The sequence below is a fragment of the Bradysia coprophila genome, assembly GCF_014529535.1.
Source record: "Bradysia coprophila strain Holo2 chromosome X unlocalized genomic scaffold, BU_Bcop_v1 contig_12, whole genome shotgun sequence".
Lineage (NCBI taxonomy): Eukaryota > Metazoa > Arthropoda > Insecta > Diptera > Sciaridae > Bradysia > Bradysia coprophila.
Genome location: NW_023503293.1, coordinates 2,441,764 through 2,461,377, shown reverse-complemented (window position 1 = coordinate 2,461,377; position 19,614 = coordinate 2,441,764). Strand labels below are relative to the sequence as shown.

General features: G+C 35.1%; 2 protein-coding genes across 4 annotated transcripts; one reads left to right on the top strand and one right to left on the bottom strand.

Moving 5' to 3' along the window:
- Positions 1-69: 69 nt before the first annotated feature.
- LOC119067284 lies at positions 70-1,688 on the top strand. The gene is made up of 2 exons (XM_037170169.1): positions 70-1,305; positions 1,365-1,688. Exons 1-2 carry the CDS (start codon positions 175-177, stop codon positions 1,656-1,658), a joined length of 1,425 nt encoding a protein of 474 aa, XP_037026064.1. The 5' UTR covers positions 70-174; the 3' UTR covers positions 1,659-1,688.
- A 1,463-nt stretch (positions 1,689-3,151) lies between these two features.
- On the bottom strand, positions 3,152-17,263 carry LOC119067580 (PHD finger protein 14). Of its 3 annotated transcripts, XM_037170669.1 has the most exons (9): positions 17,073-17,263; positions 15,776-16,861; positions 15,587-15,705; positions 11,796-11,981; positions 10,372-11,610; positions 10,171-10,296; positions 3,554-3,825; positions 3,373-3,481; positions 3,152-3,306 (listed from the first exon to the last, which is right to left on the bottom strand). In XM_037170669.1, the coding sequence occupies exons 1-9, from the start codon at positions 17,080-17,082 to the stop codon at positions 3,289-3,291; spliced, it is 3,165 nt and encodes a 1,054-aa protein (XP_037026564.1). In that variant the 5' UTR covers positions 17,083-17,263; the 3' UTR covers positions 3,152-3,288. The 3 variants fall into 3 exon arrangements, with proteins under 3 accessions (XP_037026564.1, XP_037026566.1, XP_037026567.1); XM_037170671.1 differs by lacking the exons at positions 3,152-3,306; positions 3,373-3,481; positions 3,554-3,825 and adding an exon at positions 6,647-6,698; XM_037170672.1 differs by lacking the exons at positions 3,152-3,306; positions 3,373-3,481; positions 3,554-3,825 and adding an exon at positions 6,751-6,889.
- Positions 17,264-19,614: the final 2,351 nt, after the last annotated feature.

The following is a 19,614-nucleotide window of genomic DNA, read 5'->3' as shown; positions in this document are numbered from 1 at the left end:
ACTGGCAAATTATATTTGCTAAGTTCAACATATGGACAAACCTGTCAAAATTTTCACCGTGAACTTCAAGGTACATTGCTGCAATAACAATAACAAGACAATTTGATTAAATTATTTTGATTTTCCGTAGTTGTTATTGATACTTGTTGAACGTGTTGATACCGTGAAAGAACTATGCCTAACCAGAACCATTCGCGTCGTCGAAAGAATGGTAAAAATAAAAACACCGGCAAGGGATTCAGCATAAACATAAACAGTGATAATTCCCCAGCAGCAATTAGCAGAAAGATTGATAAAAATGATGCGAACCAAGAAAAATTATCTCAATTGTCAATTTCGGATGCAGAAAACAGTGTGATGCACAATTCGGTGTTAGACAATGAAAGTGACGTTCATTTAATGAAACAACATCAGGATAGTAAAAAGATTGATGCTGAAATTAAGAACTATTTTGAAATAAATGAAGAGTATTTATGTAAAACACGATCAGGTACTAGCAGCTCAGGCATGCTTCCAGGAGAAAAGCAAAAAGTTACTTTGAAGGATTATGGCGATAGAAAGTCTGCGGAAGCGGAACTGAAATGTTACAAAAAGTTGAAAAATACAAATTTCTTTGTGCAAATGATTCAGAAGTCGGAACCTCCTCAGCGACTTTTGGCTGTTTTTGAGCGCCATAAGGAAAATATTTTCTTACATCTACAAGGCTACAATAATGATTTATTATGTACGGAATACCCTAGACAATTCTTATCGGCGGTAAATTACTTGCACCATAAAAGATTGGTTCTTAAATTTTCAGAGAACCCAAACCACATTGCATTAACTTCAAATAAAATGTTGAAAGTTTGTAACTTAGAGAACGCTAAACAGACGACTTGCATAGAAGAAATTCAAAGAAATGTTGCAGAATGCGCAGTTATTTTAAACCAAATTATAACGAATTGTCAAGAACATAGAGCTGTTATTGCCAACGTTAAATCTTTATTAACGTGTGTACAGCAAAGATATGCTTTAATGTTTTTAATCGAGCTGTTGAAAGAGAACAAAATGACTTTGTCAGACGCTCTAAAAAGTCCCACATTTTACTCATCTAATGAACGATCACTTTTATTTTCAAATTTTTGCAAATGGGTGGAAAGGGATAATGGAGTTCAAAAACCAAATCTATTAAAATTTCTTCGAGCGGACAATACATTCAAATGGTGGCAAAGTAAGCTTGAGCCAGATGTTAAGGTGGAATTGGACCAAGAAAATCCGAATATAGAGGATAATGCATTCGGCTTGATAAGAACAGTCCGAAACAAGGTATCTTGGCTTCTTATAACATATTTCGACGTTTGAATGATCTTGTAATCTAATTTCAGTTGGCGCACAAAGATCATAGAGATGAACGTGGAGCATGGAATGATGTCATTAATGACATTACTATTTTTCAATGGGCAGCAAGATTTACGGCACTAATCACTTTTGTTCACCAATTGAAATGCGTTGCTGAAGGTTGTAGCGATGACTTTAGTAAATATAAGGAAATTACACAACTCAGCATCTATCAACCCCAAAAACTGCTACATTTTAAAAAACAAAAAGAAAAGTTTAAATATTTCTTTACACATTTCCCCCTCCCAAACATGCTATGTACTGCCCCAGTAATAGCATAAAATGCCTTAACCTAAGTGAATAAATACACTATTCGTAATAAATAATCGTTTTAAAGTAGAGTTGTATTTTATAGTTATTTATGCAACAAGTTACGAAATGGGTTTGTTTTTGTCACCCGATGTGATAATTATATTGTGTTTTACGGTTTTACTCTGCCGTGGTCCAAACGTAGAACAATTTATCGCTCTGAAGATTTTCCACTCAATCTGACCAACTAACTATATGCCGATTCAGCCTATTTGTAAGACATTCTTTACAAAACACAAGTTTAGTGTTCTTCGACAAGTTTGTAAGTTTTTTTTTCTTGAACGTGTCAGCGATTTCGAACTCACGAACTTCCAACACAATAATTCAGTGTGAGGCTAACGACTTACACACTGCGCTATTGAGTCGACAAGTTTGTAAGTAATCGTTGAAGACAAAATTACAATTCACTTTTTCGTATATGGCGTGAAAAGTATTATTGTTTCAATTGTTCGTAGAAGCAAAAAAAGTACAAATAACAGATCCTCTTTAGCGAAATAACAATAAATAAACTGGAAGTTTCTTCTTTTTTTCCCACTATCAAACGTGCGATAACATCCAATGACTCATTCAGGGTTTTCCCTAAAATCCTCGATGTAATCTGTCTTTCATAATAGCTATAAATTCCTTATACGACAAAAAGCCATCACCATCTTCTTCGAAAATAGTGAAAACTATGTCTATAAGATGCTAAACCGGTGCAGATCTTAACAGTTAATGAAAATTCATCTGTCATATTAATCAGTATCTTATACGGTAACGAATAGCTTTTTTGCTAACATGTGCCTAAATGGAAATGTTGCGTAATAGATGTGAAAATTGTGAACCCGAAGCGACGACGAGGTTGACAACACATAGTATGCGCAAAATTCCAATTTAGGCCCAAGTTAGCAACAAGATTTAATGAACGTAGTGTGATCTTCATTTATCCAAACGTCACTTTTGCGCACTAGCGATGACGATTATTATGCCGAAGGTTGTATGCGTGAATTGCGTGATCCACTGTTGAGTGTACTGGGCTGTCATCATTCACGAGTTCTTCGCTCTTATTGGCGCCATCTATGAATGTCTAGCAGCTGTAGAACTTTGCAACCACGTGTTTTCATAGTCTCCTTTGTCTTCTTTCTTCGTACACAACCTGGCAACCTTATGAGTGACGTCATCAGCGCTAATGATTGTGTACATTGTCGTTACGGGCATCGAATACCGTAACTACCCAATTTTTATGAAGCTTGGGTGAACTTGGGACGTTATATTTCTTAGAAAAACATTCTACTGTAAAACACTGTAAAAAAACATTTCATACAAAATAGCACTTTATTTGGCAGCTGTCGATCATGATCAATTTTACGTGAAGTGCGTTGACTGGAAACATTTTGTGACAAACTTTTTCTAGTGATTTGTTGGTGTAAGACCCATGACTTACATACTGTAAGTTACAGTTAAGGGAATTTAAGAAGAAACCATATTTTACGTGTGTTTGAACTTTATTGTAAAAATAAATAAATGTTATAGTCAAATTCACTAGTTTTACGAAAATAATTTAAAGATCAATAATCCCGTACGTACAACGTCTGGTTCCATTGATTACAAACGTAATTATAGTCAATTAGACTCAACATCCTGTTGAAAGAAAAAAGAAATTATTTAGATTGATCGTAAAATGATCACAAACAACAAAGTTTCTACCGTTGGATCACAATTAGCACAATGCCACGAATAACCTCTCCTTTTCGGCGTCTTTTTAACAGGCGGATCCAGACAGTGGAAATGAAAGTTCTTTTTGCACTCGTCACATCTGAACAGGAGAAAACATGTTTTCAATCATTTATAACTTATCGTTATTCGTCTGCATGCTAGGTCCACTCACCTCACAACGTCGTTCAATGTGCCCAAATTGTGGCAAACATCACATTTAATTGATTGATTCGGAGTCGATGGCGTCACTGCTCTGGGTGATATGTTGTTACTGCGATTTGCATAGGCTTTTTGGAACTTTGGATGAAAAACCGATAATCGTCTTGTGCGAACCACTGGTTGAGGTAATGTTGCTGCCGGTTTCGGTTTTTGTAATGGGGGTGGTGTTTTCGGTTTTGGCAATGGCTTCATCGGCGATGCAGCACGTTTTTGTTGGCTATGTGACTATTGTACACAAGGGAAAAAATTGAAAGAAGTAAAATGGGATACAACTTTCGGATATTTGGCATGCAAGAGAGTTTTCATTTTCGTGCAACAAATTATGCTCTCCCATCCAATATTTTATAACTCACTGTTAGTCTGTTTTATTTTATTTTTCCATGGAAGGCTTTCTATCAGTTTTATCTACTAAATTATCTCTTCCAAATCTTTTCCTTAATAAATGAAACCACAATTTTTTGGACTTTCTTTAATTTAAGACGCTTACGATGCGAGAGGATAATTGGGTGATCCTTTTTATTAAAAAAATGTTTTGGCTAATTTAGATCACACTTAAGGCCATTTTATCATAAAAACATTCTGCGTTCTGACTTTTGGCTAAGTTTAAATTTTGAAAAATATTTTTTTGAATGGCTAAGTCCAAGTATCACTAAAAAACGATGATATCACTAATACTGACGTCGTAACAAAAAAATTGATGTTTTGCGAAACTCTAATCTAATCAAAAGAATGGTTCTATGGTATAAATCTAAAATAAAGTACAAAGTACGATCCTAAATCGATCCGATTTTGACAGTAGCCATGTACAGCCGCGATAAATGTAACATGTAGCAGGAACTTCACGGATAACGACATTTTTTTAAATCAATTTTTCTTCTTGAAATGGCTTTAAATCAAAAATATTAGGCAGCCAATTCGTAATTTTGTTAGAATAACCGATTCTTAGTAAGGGTGTTGCTGGGTTCATTTTTTAAGCACGCATTTTTACTGACTGGTCCGCTCAATTCGATTAAATAATCAAATCATCATGGTCGAAGATGACCATCACGACATATTTTTAACATTGAATTGTTCTTAAAAATTTAATGTTGAGAAATAATATGTCGAACAAATGTTTAACTTGCGGATTCCAACGTCACTCTTTCTTGTCTTCAAATGTTGGAATTCAAAGTTCCTCAAAGAACGTATACTATACCATTACCACATACCTTTCAGAGCGATGAACCCTTTGCAAATTTAGGCGAAAAAATATTCGTTTTTAACTTAACCCACTTGGAGAAACCTGTGCAGATTACATAGATTTTGCACAATTTGCAAAGGTTTCTCCAAGTGGGATAATTTTTCACCCACAAACCAATTTTTCCTTTAAAAGTAACACATTTTTGGGTGCTTCAATGGTTTTACTTTTTCGAAGAAAGATTTTAGTTCAAATCATCAAGAAATGAATATCTTACCGCCTTAATGTAGGCTACAAATTTACAATGGGTCCATTGCTTTGAAGACGAATCAACACAACATTAAAATGTAGCCTAAATTTGTGCGCAAAAATGATACATTTTTGATGAAAGGAAGCGGATATACGAAGTTATAATCGAAAATATATTATTTATGCGCACAAATTTAGGCTATAATTTAGCGTCGTGTTGATTCGTCTTAAGAGGGCAGACTAGGTGTGAAGTAGGCTATATATTGAAAAATTGGTTTTAAAATTAATGTAGACCATTTAATGAAAATCTGTTCCAGCAATTAGATGAGCAATATGTTTATCTATCTCTAAAAAATGAAAAACGATTTACAATAAGCAACAGTTGGAAGAAAACCGATTTCCAAAAAAATATTGCATAGCCTAACTTTAAGCGACGTTCATATTTTGGAAATCGGTTTTCTTCCAACTGTTGCTTATTGTAAATCGTTTTTCATTTTTTAGAGATAGATAAACATATTGCTCATCTAATTGCTGGAACAGATTTTCATTAAATGGTCTACATTAATTTTAAAACCAATTTTTCAATATATAGCCTACTTCACACCTAGTCTGCCCTCTTAAGTATTTACTTACCCGAGACCGATATAAATCAATTTTTCGATAAAAAAAACGAGACGGTTTCGCATCGAGTAACGTTTCGGTTTTCTTTGGGCTACAGGGACCTGTCTTTTTGAAATTTAGGTTAAATTGAGTTCGATTCGAGTTTGAAAAAAAAAAAATGTCGACGCATTCCCTCCTAATTTGATATTTCTATCTATCAGATCATTTATCAATTTCGTTATGTACTGTTTCTGTTCCAGCAAATGCTATGTTCCAAAATAATTCGGTAAATTTTAATTATCAATTCTGTTCTAATTTAAATGCAGACATACAGTCGAGGAAAAATAAGATGTTAAAATTACAATCCAATTCTCCTTATTCAATCCATATGCATTAAAAATCTTACAACTTTTACGTTTATATAGGTAGTATTATATTAGGGGTGTTCGATGATTCAGGGATCGGATGTCAAAAATTTATTATAATTTTTTTTTTTATCGATGAAGTCAAATTTTTGAGTTTTGATGCGCCCCTAATAAATTTTTGGCATCAAGGGAAGGCAACTTTTGTGTATCCTTTCCGTTCCGACCCCAGAACCATCGCACCGCACACCCCAAATGCATTATAACGTGGATTGAATAACATGAATTCGTTGAAAATGTGGTTTGTTTATTTTCTTGCAACGTAACAAAAAACACTTTTTTTGAAGAATCGTTAAAACTACAGTTACATTCACTACGCTTTGGCTTTTAAAAATTATCTAAAAACAAAATAAAACAATTAAAAACAGAAAAACCTTTTTTTTTGTAACAGACAATATTGTAGAAAAGGCATTCCATAGAATTTTCATAGCCAAGCAGGGTCAAATAAAAACCAGCGATGGCTACATGAAATCGTATTAGCACCACATTATTGCCACTGAGTGTAGATAATTTTGGCTTAGTCTCAAATGAAGGTAAAGATGATAAAAGGCTTGAGTTCAAAACTTTGTGTAGCTGCTCATTCCAAATACAAAATTTATCGTTCCAATCGGATAATGCATTCACTTCTTAAACAAGACCGATTTTTCATCCTTTAATGGTAAAGAACAAATTAACAATTTTGTCGGTGGGTGGTTGTGGCTGTGTTTTTTTTTTCATGAGAAAGCAATGCGTTGAGGCGTGTATGAAGAGCTTTGGGACAATTCAATGATGCCCGAAATGTCTGCACGTTCTAGTAAAACAATTTCCTCTTTTACATTTGTTTCATCTGAGGAAATTATGTCTGTACACAACACACAATAAAATGAAATGCGACACGGGCACAAAAGAATGGTTTGGACTTGAAAACTATTCTGAGGTTTAGCATTCGAAGTGTCACCCCATAAAACTCTTTTCGCATTAAGTATAAGTATTCAAATAGCACACATACTATGTGTCACATATATTATAATTGAAATGCAACATCTGGCCTAACATTCGAATCTTTGTAAATGTCAAATTTTTAAGAGTTGCATGCTTTCGGCAGTCTGTGACTGTAAGAAATCTAAAATTACCTAATCCTACAAAGTTACAACTATTTTCAAGATCCTAGTTGTACTTCAATTATTTCCGTTTTAGCTGAGACTTCTACACTTCGTCAGATTGTCAGTGACAATACTTAAGCATTTGCGTCGAGCCTCAGGCAATGTTCGATATAAAAACTGCTGCTACTACGGAAAATCTTATAAGAAGGTCGGATAATAAGATCAATTTTAGGTACACGAGATTGTAGTTCTATTTTTATTGTAAAGACTTAAGTTAACAAATTATTCCGACATGGTAAGGCAGCTCGTGTATCATAGAACAAATTTCATGTAAACTATCTGCCAAGAAAGCATACCCGCAAACAAGGGTGCCAGAGAGTGTCACTCTGTCATTTGGAACGATTAACTTTGAATCCTTATTTATTTGAAGCGTAGAAAAAAATGAAAAGAAATGTTACGGTAGGTATGTACAACACTCTCTAAGCCGTCAAAAGAATTGGAAGGATTCTTTTTTTAAAACATCCTACCGAAATCGGACGCATTTTCCAGTGGACTTTTCTAGGCACATATAAAAAAAATCCACAGGAAAATGCGCCCCATTTCGGTGGGCTGTTTTTCAAAAGAATCCCTCTAAATGTATGATTGGAAAACGGAAGTGAAAAATGGTTAAAGATTTTTTTTTTCATTGGCTTTTATAAAATCAATTATTTCTATACACAAAGCACATAAATGATGTTTGGATAAGACACTGACAGAAAAATGAATTTCTGAATGGTTGCTAAACGGAAGTAGAGGGATTCTTTTGAAAAACAGCCTACCGAAAGCGGACGCATTTTCCAATTGATTTTTTTGTATGCGCCCAGAAAGGTATTCGACCCTAGAAGCCAAAACCACTTTCAAAAAAATTCTTCGAAGCGTTTGTAGCTAGTGGGAGGTGATCAAAAACCGTTATTTTGCACTTTTCTTACAGAAATTTCTCCAGTCACGCGAGCCGTACATGGTCATGTGGGGGGCATTAGAAAGGTAATTGCATGTACTTCCGGGGAAAACAGGGTCTTATTGGTTTTAAAATTCATGCTTAAATGACTGAACACTGCAGATATGTCGATATTATTTTTAATCGATGCAAAATTATATTTAGAACAAAACATTGTCATGTGATAGCCGCGAAACCTTCGGTTGATTTTATATCGTAGTTTCAAAAAAAAGGTTTTCAGTACATGTTTCAATTTTACAATAATTATGAAGACTCGAGATGCAGATAAAGTTATTTTCGTGAGAGAATCTTCATAAATTACGTGAGAAGAAAAATTTTGAACATTACAATTTTGTCATGGTGTAGCACAATGTTTTGCTCAAAGTTCCAACGAAAAATAAGTAAATTGAAGTTTTCAGAAATAGACTGAAAACTTATACTTTTCGTTTAGAAATTTCTCGAGTTACACGAAACGAACATAGTCGTGTAGGGATGCCATTAGAATAGTTATTTATGACATCGAGCGCAAAGTACTTCATTAGGCTCGAGATGTGTAATTATGAGGCCGAAGGCCGTGTGTCATAATACACATCATGAGCCTAATAAAGTATTTTTCAAAACAAGTGACAAAAAGTAGGAATTTCCGTTGCCGTTATTGCGAAAAACGTTGTATACAACTCGATGATAAATGCTTTTTTAGGCACACGATGTGTATTGTCACACTCGACCTACGGCCTCGACCTTCACATCTTGTGCCCAAAAAAGAATTTATCACTCGGTTGTATAAATAACTGTTACACCGAGATTCATACAACGTTTTATGCAACAGAGGCATCTAAAGTTCGCAATTTTCGAACATTATGATGCTGAGTTACATAAAGGTAATTTCAATTCGTTTCAGGGCGAATAGAGTCTTATGGGCGAGGGGTGGATAAACGTAAATTTTGTTTGAACCTTGTTTTTTTTTTAAACAAATGTTTTCTTGTTTTTTATGTTTTTTCTTGTTTTTTTCTGTTTTTAAACAAAAATTAAACAAAAAAACATTCACTTTCTTTGGTTTTATTTCGGGTTTTTTGTTTATTTTTTAGTTATTGTTTTCTTAAATTTTTTTTTGGTTTTAAACCAAAAAAATGATGGCTCTGGGTTGTTTTTTTTGGTTTTTTGTGTTGTTTTTCTATTTTTTCTTCTTTTTTTGATTAGTTTTCTAGTTTTTTGACCGTTTTTTGTTGTTTATTTTAGTTTTTTCTGTTTTTTTGTTTTTTATTGTTTTTTCTGTTTATTTTTGTTTTTAAAAGTTTTTGTTTTTGTTTTCGATGGCTTCGAACCTTGTTTTTTTTAGTTTATCCACCCCTCGCTTATGGGGATTGAAAAGCATCAACGATGAAACATGAGAAGTTAAAATGTTTAAACGCTTATATTTCATCGTAGATACTATCAAACTTCCGTAAAACTCTACTTGCCCTGAAACAACATAAAATTACCTTTCTATTGACAGTGTCAATTTGGCACCCCACACAATGTTTTTACTTTTGAGTTTAAAACACAACCAATTTTTAATTGTACCAAACATGTACGGCTCGTGTAACTGAAGACATTTCCATAAGAAAAGTGCATGTTTTCTGTTTTTGATCACCTCACACTAGCCACACAAGCTTAGAAAATTTTTTTTGGAAGTGGTTTTAGCTTCTAGGGTCGAATACCTTTCTGGCAACTTATAAAAAATTCCACTTGAAAATACGTCCGATTTCGGTTGGCTGTTTCTCAAAAGAATCCCTTGTAATGAGAAGTACAAACAGCTCGATGCTGAAACCAATGCTTTTATTGCAAAAGATACTATCATGCATGAGACCCATATCTATTCCATAAACCATGAAATTTGTTTCTGCTCAAATATAGAATTCATGCTAGCAAATGAATTTCATTTAAAAAGAAAAAATTAATTAAAAAAAAACTCAAACCAATTCTACTACCAATGTTGAAAAGCGTATATCTACATACACATTAAGTATAAAAAAAAAAACAAATTTTGCTAGAATTCAATGGTTTAACAACGATAAAACTTACAGTTGACGACTTAGATACGGTTGGCTCTGGCCGAGATCTATTATTGGACGATTGAATCATATTGGCAGAAACATAGAAGAAATGCGCTTCCGCCGCAGTTTCGCCGGGTGCAGGTAGTGCTTTAAACTGAATTGTGTTAAAGACTTTTTAAGTTAAAAACAAAACTTTTTCCCCGAACGGAAATTAAAGAATATTTTCAACCTTTATTTTGATCTTTGGTATGCCCTCAGAATTGTCAGGTCTGGTGTGGTTGGGATTTTCCATGTCGTCGTGGCTCTTCTTTTTCCGCTTCTTTTTGTGCTCTTTGGATGAAGATCGGTCACTGTCCGGGCCGTGCTTATTGCGATGCTTCTCTTTGTTGCGTTTCTTCCGGTTCTGTTTGTGTATCGCTTTGTCACTGTTTTCATCATGGCGTTGCTCGATCAGCTCCGACGTGAATAGACCGGCCTTCGGCAATGAGTCAATGCTGGCTAACATACCGTTGTGATCGACATAATACGAAGGTGCCGTGGGCTTTGGAGATTCTTCCACTTTATCGACGATTTTCGCTCGCTTATTGGGTGTGGACGAAATAACGATCAATTGAGCATTGGTTATGTCTAGAGGGTCGGCCGATGGCTTGGCCTTTGGAATCGATATAGCGGGACTTTCATCTAATCCGATTGGTTCTGGTTGCGGTTCTGCATTGAAATTTTTCATTTTTTTCCTTTTCACGCCTTTAGTTGCACATTTCGGTTCAATTGAATGCACTAATACTTCTTCAATCATATCGACGATTTCCGCCTTCTTTTCGGCGACTTTACGTGGCGGTGATTTTATAGTTTTTACAACACTTTCAATTGACTTCGGTTCTTCTATACTGATATCACTTTGAGGTGGATCGACTGGAACAATTTGACCGTCTTTACTATATTTTGTACGTGATTTCCGAGGTCCCACCGGTAAAATTGGTACTGGATTATCAGAGTCATCTGATTTGGCACATTCCGAACATTGCCATCCGTACAGTTTCGACTTTTTCGGATGTCGTGTCAACGGAGGATTCAAACAACCTAAATGATAATGCAAATGACAAGTATCACATTTCGCTAGCAAATGCTGATCGGTACAACGTTTACAGATGCCACATTCGTGCATCAATTTGCTATTGTTTTGGCATTGAGTGCTTAGTATGCGATTTGTGTCATCGCTGCTTCCCGGCAAATTCGTTAACGGAAATCCAACACCCATTTTAAGCGCAGCTGCCGTTGGAACGGACATCGGTCGAGCTGGCGGAGTAGCTGCAGCAACTGGTGGCACAATGACGGCAGGTCTGCCAATATTTTCAATTGTGGGCAGATTTTTATTCTGGCACAACGCATGTATGGACGCATGAAGTTTTTCGATCGATAGCTTTAGAGATGAATTCGTGGTTGAGTGTTCGGAATTGACTTTCATTTTCTAGGTGAAAAAGAAATTATAAAAATTCCATTAGAATCTGTTGATGTCTTGGATGTGAAAACTAGAACGTCATACTGAAGTTTCATATAAGCCACACAAGTACAATAGAACTAAGAAAAATTAACCGAGAATCTCGGCGTTCTTTTAATGGTAAAAGCTTTTCTAGAGGGTCTGGTTAAACTCACCTGATCATATTCGTCCCTTAGTTTCTGTTGCTCTTCGACCAGATGTCTATTTGACTCTAGCTGCTCCTGTAGACTTGTTTTGATTTCATTTAGGCGTGATATTCGGTCCAAATAGTAGCCAATAAATTCAACACTAAAGGCGGGAGGTATATGCCACTTTTTACGCACGTCGGCTAGAGCTGCCATCTGAGAAGTAGACATTTAAAATAAGAATTCTCCTTTTATTTGCATTCACTGTAAATTTTGTGTTGGGTTAGAATTGTTTGAAATGAGTCAAAATCGGTGAAATGTTTGTGGTATGAGAAGTTTGTTTGACCTAACTTTAAAACCTATTTTAAGAGCGCTCACCCCTTGGCAATTTTCTAGCCTACATTTGTGCGCGAAAATATTCGTTTTTTGATGATTTCTCTAAACAAAATCTTTTTTTGAAAAAGTAAAACCATTAAAGCACGCAAAAATGTGTTACTTTTATCAGAAAAATTGGTTAGTGGATGATAACTTATTCCACTTGGAGAAACCTTTGCAAATGTGTATAGTTATGTGTTTTGCAAAGGTTTCTCCAAGTGGGTTAAGTTATCGACCACAAACCAATTTTTCCCTTAAAAGTAACACATTTTTGCATGCTTTAATGGTTTTACTTTTTCGAAAAAAGATTTTGGTTCAGAGAAATCATCAAAAAACGAATATTTTTGAGCACAAATGTAGGCTAGAAAATTGCTCTTAAGCGCAAATAGTTCAAAACTGGTGTTGATACCAAAACTCGAAAGTTTTTTCTTCAAAAAATCGATTTTTGAATTCTTGGGAAGACAACTAATTTTTTGATTCTTCATTCATCACAGACTCTTAAATGTTTTGGCATAACTCATTCACTAGGAACGCTTTCTTTTGCATAATTTTTATTTTCTGATGTTACACTCGCGGAATTTTGAAAACTGACGCATTTTCTGTTTCGTGGTTTACTGGTTTTTTGTGAATTTTGCATGCATTTTCATATGGAAAAATCAGAAACTCAAGTAAAACATAGAAACAGAAAATGTGTCGGTTTTCAAAATTCCGTGTGTGTGTGTGCGTGTATGCGTTATTTTCGTTCGATTTTGCAATTTACCGGTAAATTTACGCAGAAATTTCAGTATCAGCGTTTACCGGAAGAAGGTACTAGAGCCCATGTTAGAAAACGTTGGTGAAATTTAGAATTTCGTTTCGTTAAATTTCACTAGAAATTCACCAATTTTGAAACGTTCGTTAGGAGCAATGAACACTTTGCAAATTTGTAGCCTATATTAAGGCGGAAAAATATACGTTTTTTGATGATTTCTCTAGTCAAAAATCTTTTTTTGAAAAATTAAGCCATAAAAGCACGCATAAATGTGTAACTAATTGCTTTGTGAGTCATAACTTAACCCACTTGGAGAAACCTGTGCAGATTACATAAGTTTTACACATTCTGCGAGGGTTTCCCCAAGTGGGATAAATTATCACCCACAAACCAATTTTTCCATTAAAGGTAACACATTCTTGCATACTTCGATGGTTTTACTTTTTCGAAAACAGATTTTGGTTCAGACAATTCATCAAAAAACGAATATTTTTCACTCTTGTAGGCTAAAAATTTGCAAAGTGTTTATTGCTCTTTTAGGTTGTAAAGGTAAATTTGGTCAATTTTTTTTTTATCTAAATCTTACAGTACCTTTCTGCCCTACAACGCATAAAAAACTTAGTGAAAAAGAATTCACGATTTTGTGAGAGAATATCATACGTTTACTCACATACTCACTCAGAATCTTGCATCTCTATTGTGCTAAGTTTTTTATGTATCGACATATCGACAATGCTTCTGAACGATAAGTGTCAAAACAGTGCAGTTAATTTTACTTTGCTCACGTTTCACTGAGAATTTTTAGTTCCTGAACAAGCTCAACTTAAACTTGAGAAAAGTTAAATTAACTACGCTGTTTTGACACTTATCTTCAAAAATATTGTCGTTAAGAGGCATTTGTGTTTTGCTGAAAAGCATACATTTGGGCGTTTTTCAAATACTGGATTTTAGTTTACTTTTGATGATATCCTTCCACCAGAATCCTTTTTTAAAAATTTACAACCGCAATAACGACCACGAACATGATAGCTTTAAATAAAAATTAGTTTTGGTTGTAGCAGTTTGACCAGCCCTGAGAAGAAAACTGAGCAGTTTATGAAAATTTCGTGAAACTGCTCACGTGTCTCACAGCTGGTCAACCGACTACAGCCAAATCTATTTCTATTTCTATTTAAAGCTGCTACATTTGTGGTCGTTATTGCGGTCGTACATTTTTCGAAAAGGATTCTGATGAAAAGATATCATCAAAAATGAAATAAGGCACACAAATGCAGGCTTTAATTTTAGCCTCTTAGATACAAAATCATTACTTCATTAACATCACATATTTTGTAGATGTTTCTACCTCAAAATATTCAATTATTTACCACTAAAAGTATCTCATAAGTTCCGATCAAATAAAAATATTCGTTGTCTAAGAAGAACAAATAGTACGAACGTCTATTGACAGTTCTCACTTTCTTCACGACCTGAATACATCGTTAAGAAAAACGCTACAAAGTTAAATTAACTGAGCAATTCCAGGGAAAGAATTCTCGTTCTTGAACGAGCTACTAGATTCTTAGTGCTGTATTGCTAAAGATTGTATTGCTGACGCTTGAGACTTTAAAAAAAATCATAAAAAATACCGCTTCACTTAAAAAACGCTACACAACAAATTTACGCTACGTCGATAGGGTTTACATCAAATTCTTGTTGTGTTGAATTGCTTTATTGGAAAATCACTGGAAAGATACGTTGGCAAAATTGATCAGACAACTCATCCGATTTTATGTATGAAATTAAGAGTTGCCATAACAGAAAAATTAGGCATTAGGTGTAGTTGCGGGACATATTTTCGTGTACGTCGTTGTGTGTCAGTTACAAAACTTATTCAAATTCTGATAGACTTTTCAAAATTTCACGAAATCTACCAAAACTTCACGAAATTAAAATTGGTGAAACTCAGTGAAATTAGAGAAACTATTTTACTTAAATAAGCTCTGATGGGCATGGAAATAATGTAGTATCCTGGTAGTCGAGTTAACGGGAAATTTTTCTGAAAAAACTAGGATACAGAGAAATCGGCACAAAGCACCGGGAAATTTATTGACCGGGAAGTCAGTTTTAAGTTTTTGATTACCGGGAAACTCTGATTCGGCTACCACGCCTCTTTTTTATTGTCTAAAACGTAAACGGAGCGTAAACGGCGTAAGAGGAAATCAAGCATTACACAAAAAATATGAGAAAATAATTTCAAACTGCAGCCACCACCAAGGACAAAAAAACAACAATTTAAAAAAAAATCTTCAATGTAAGGCTCATATCCAAAGGAACTGGATACTTACACGTTCATTAGACAGTAGCAATAAAATTCATCCCAAAAATCGTACAAAAATAAAATTGGTCTGTGAAATAAGATTTCGCTGGATTCATTTATAAATCAATCAGGACCTTTATCGTTGAGGTGTAATGCGTGAGGACTGAGCGCACAGGAGCTTTCATTATTTAGACCAAAGACAAACTAAGTCATATAAGTTCAAGTGCATGCAGATTTGCAACGAAATCGTTTTAAATTCAGTAGTTTCTCTGATGATTCTCTTCTTTATTTGGAGAAGTAGTTCAAAAGACGTTACTCAGTCGGAAATTAATTTCCGGCCAAGTACTCTGTACCGCGGTGTTTACTTAAAATTGCCAAAATTTAATATCAACTTACTTGAGCTTCCTGGAACTCCAGTGCATCTGTATCGATTCCCATCAAGTCGGCTTTCAAAATCAAACGGCGACATGCTGATGCGGAAGTGGTCAATAATCGTGGCATTTTCTGTGTTGGAACTGATTACAAATTGTGAATGTAAATTTAGGTTCCAATGAGAGGGTGCTATTCGAATCAAATGAAACTTACCCCACGGTTCATTCTTTATGGTTTTATTCGTCACGTACTTGTTGCGATGTTTCTTTAACTTCCTTTCGATGCGCTGTTGGCCCGCTGTCGGTTTTTCCAGTTTTTTCTGTTCCTGTTCCACTATCCTATGAGCTAATTTCAATTTCAGGCCATTGTAGTTACGTTTCCTATGTTTAATTAACGTTTTGTCCGAATGGATTTTGCAATGTGCATAAAATGGATCGGCGTGATCAGTTTCCTCCGAATTGGCTTCGGACAGTAACCCAGCCGCCTGGGCACAAGTGACATGAAAAAATGTTTTACACATTCCTGCGTCGCAACCAATACAAACTCCAGTCCGGGCAAATCGCACGTCATCGCACAACGAACAGCTTTTAGCTCCCCATTTGCTGTACGGCATTTCAAACAACGTAACCGATGACAGTAGATCCACTTCACCGAATGCCACACCGGGCACATACAACGCACACACCAAATGCACCCACTTTCCCACATCAGTCTCTTTAAAAATACCTCCTTTGTTCGGACACAGTTCGCACACCGGATCGGAAATATTCGCTTTGCACGCTTCACAAAACCACGGTTCCGTGGAACAAGACGACACTGTACTGGAAACACTACCCGAATCACTGATCCCATAACATCCTTCATGTACTGACATTCCGCAGTTGTCACATTCAACGATTTCATTCGAATCGTCACTCCTATCACCCAGACAGCAACAGCAAATCGGCGTGGCAAGTAATTTAGCATTCTCTTTATCCAAAGCTTCTTTAGCCTTGGCCTGTTGTAGCAGTTGTGCAGCCGATAATGGTTTATTTTCATTTCCGTCAGTTTTATTCACGTCTAAGCTCGTTTTGAACGATGAGAATTCATTATCCGAATCGTCTTCGCTGTCATCATCATCATCGTCATCTTCATCGTCTCCACTTTGATTATCCTCATTTGATCCGTCGGAAAAGTCATCACTCTCATCATGGTCTTCGATCCGAAAGTCACTGTCGCTGGAACTCTCCTCGAGATCCAAATGCAACAGCACTGCCATATTATTGCCACTGGCTCTGCGTTTCGGAGCTTTATTTATTTCTGAAAGAACGAAAAAACGAAATGCATTTCTCGTGTTAAATTATTGTGAATCTGTATGCCGGCATTTTTTGGAACAGCTGGTCTGGTAAGCTGTACATACACACAAAATACAGTGCAACACAAATACATGAAAGTAGATGTCATGAATACAAATTTCCATCCACCCAACAACAAAATTGATTAAAATGTTTTGAACAAATTGTTTACTTACGTGCTGACATTTTGATTTATTTCTGTTGGAATCAATTAAACAATAGCAAAATTACTTAGGAAATCCCTTTTAAACTAACTAATTTGCATTATGACAACGGAAATAGTAAAAAAAATCATTAAATGAATTTGCTTGTGCTGTTTCGACAAACGACTAGTTGACTTTCTATTTGTTAGGTTGTACAAACTGTGTAATACCTTTCAACAAATACCAATACCAATAATACCGCAACGGTACCGAAATGTTTAAACCGGTAAAGCGAATGGACCAAGGTTGTGAGACAAATTTTGTTAAATAGATTAAAAAAAATTGTTTATGGTTTACAAATACACCGGTTTCTGGTGGGTTTTGATTTTTGTTTTTTACACGTTGCCACACGTTGTTGACAATTTCAAGATATTTTAATTGAGAGGCTACTCTGATCGCTTGATGAAAAAGGACTTAACCTAGCACAAATTAAAGACCTTGTACATGTACATATGTTTGACATTGTGGGCAACAAGAACGAGCCAATCTTAATCTATTCACTTACCACCAGTCGGTGAAATTGTCATACGTTCTTCCACGTGAGATGAATTTTTTTTGTGTCAAAGTTTCATTTCACTTCTCATACTATTTGTATACTAATTCGTCTATTTGTCAAAATTTCTTGCCATCCTTCTTAATGTCTCAACCTGTTGTTTCACAACCTTGGACCACGGCCATGATCTATTGATAACGAATTTAACCGAAATTTAACCGATTAATTAGATCGATTTGAATGATTATTTTACAAAGGCATTGACGACGACTGTAAATCAATAATTATATTGGAACGCGATGCGAATATTCGCGCGCTATAAACAAATTTCATACATTGCTTGACACAAGCACACGAATTTTTTTCTCTTGCTAAAAAGTATAAAAGTATAAAAGTGTAAAGCAAGTCTCCCAACAAAATAGCCGCCTGCCACCATATTGGATTTTATTAAAAGTGAAACATCTATTCTACAACTAGGTTATAGCTATAGGTTTGTTCCATGTAACTGTAAACACAAAATTTTGAGTGGCCAAACGTACACGATTTCATCCGCATAGCTCGGTTTTCATAGAGTGTTGTGATGAAAGAGAAAGAAATATTTTGACAAGTTCCCCAAGGCAAGTTATATATAACTAGTCTTCGGTCCTCTCGCTCACATCGTAAGATGTTGAAGGAGAAGCAAACACTTTGACAAGTACCCCAAGTCAAGTTATAATTAACTGGTATTCGGTCGTCTCGCTCTGATCAGTAACAGTCTATACAAATATTGATGAGGTTATGTCTCTATGAATGAAATTTGACAGTAATTTGACAATTCGTATGGCCTTGGAACAGACCTATCTTGAGACATATTTTGAGCTAATACTAACATATTTCGTTGTAAAATCATTAGATATAGGCAAATATAGCTGTTTATGCAGGAATTTATTAAATTTTTTCGTACGGGGCTGTGAAGCAATTTTAATGAGAGTTTAACAGTGATAAATTTTTTTTCCAGGAAATACATTTTTATATAAAGTGTACACTGTACCACGTAGTTTCAGTTTGTTTACTATTCGAAGGAGCTACAAACAATTCAATATTGCAGTACAACTTCAAGTTATATGACTGCTGGAAAATATCTTTTGTTGCGTACGAACTCTATTCGAGGCCCTTCCTTATGTAAAAAAAATTGTTGAATTTAATTAGAGAAAGAAATGCGCAGATTAAATTGAGTTCTGGTAACATTTCGAATAAAAGTGGTACAACAGCTGGTAATAGACAGTGGCTACATGGAAATTCAACTTGACAAAACCGAAGGCAGATATTTATGTTTCTCGTTGAAATTGAAATTAAAAGATTAAGAAAAAATACGAAGCCAAGCTAAATACATTGACATATTTTTAACAGATGGCGCACAACGTTATGACGCGACGGCTTTATCTTCAAAGTAATTGGTGATGTATTATCATATAACCGAATCACCTGTTCCTTTCATTAAAATCAAAAAACTGAATAGAAACTGAGACCATCTTGTTTGAGATGGGAACAATATTTTGTAAAACAAAAGCAAATCGCGATCAACCATTAAAAAAGAAGTTGTCATTAGAATCGAACTAAAACGCGTCTGAGTGGCATTACCTCCCCAAATATATCTACCTTGGGTTAAGTAATGCTAAGAAGACATATGTTGTTGTAGGGAGATACGACATCTAATTTGAACACACAGCGCTTTTATCGCAGAAATAAGAGCGTGAAATCGAGGATTCTCTCCTTAATATAAAAGAATCCTCATGAAAATTTAATCAACCAACTTATTATTTTCATTTAAGTCGTTATCATTACTACTAACTAAAGAAAATTGGTTGATAAGTGATGTCCATGTCCATGCCATATAAATCCAAATTTCGAGAACAACGATTATGTTATAAAATATTTCGATTGACGCTAGGCTTCTAACATCACTACTTTAGGGCATTTTTCATGCTGAGGTGTTACCCTTTTTCAGGTCAAAAACAAATTGTAAAATAAATACATTTTTGA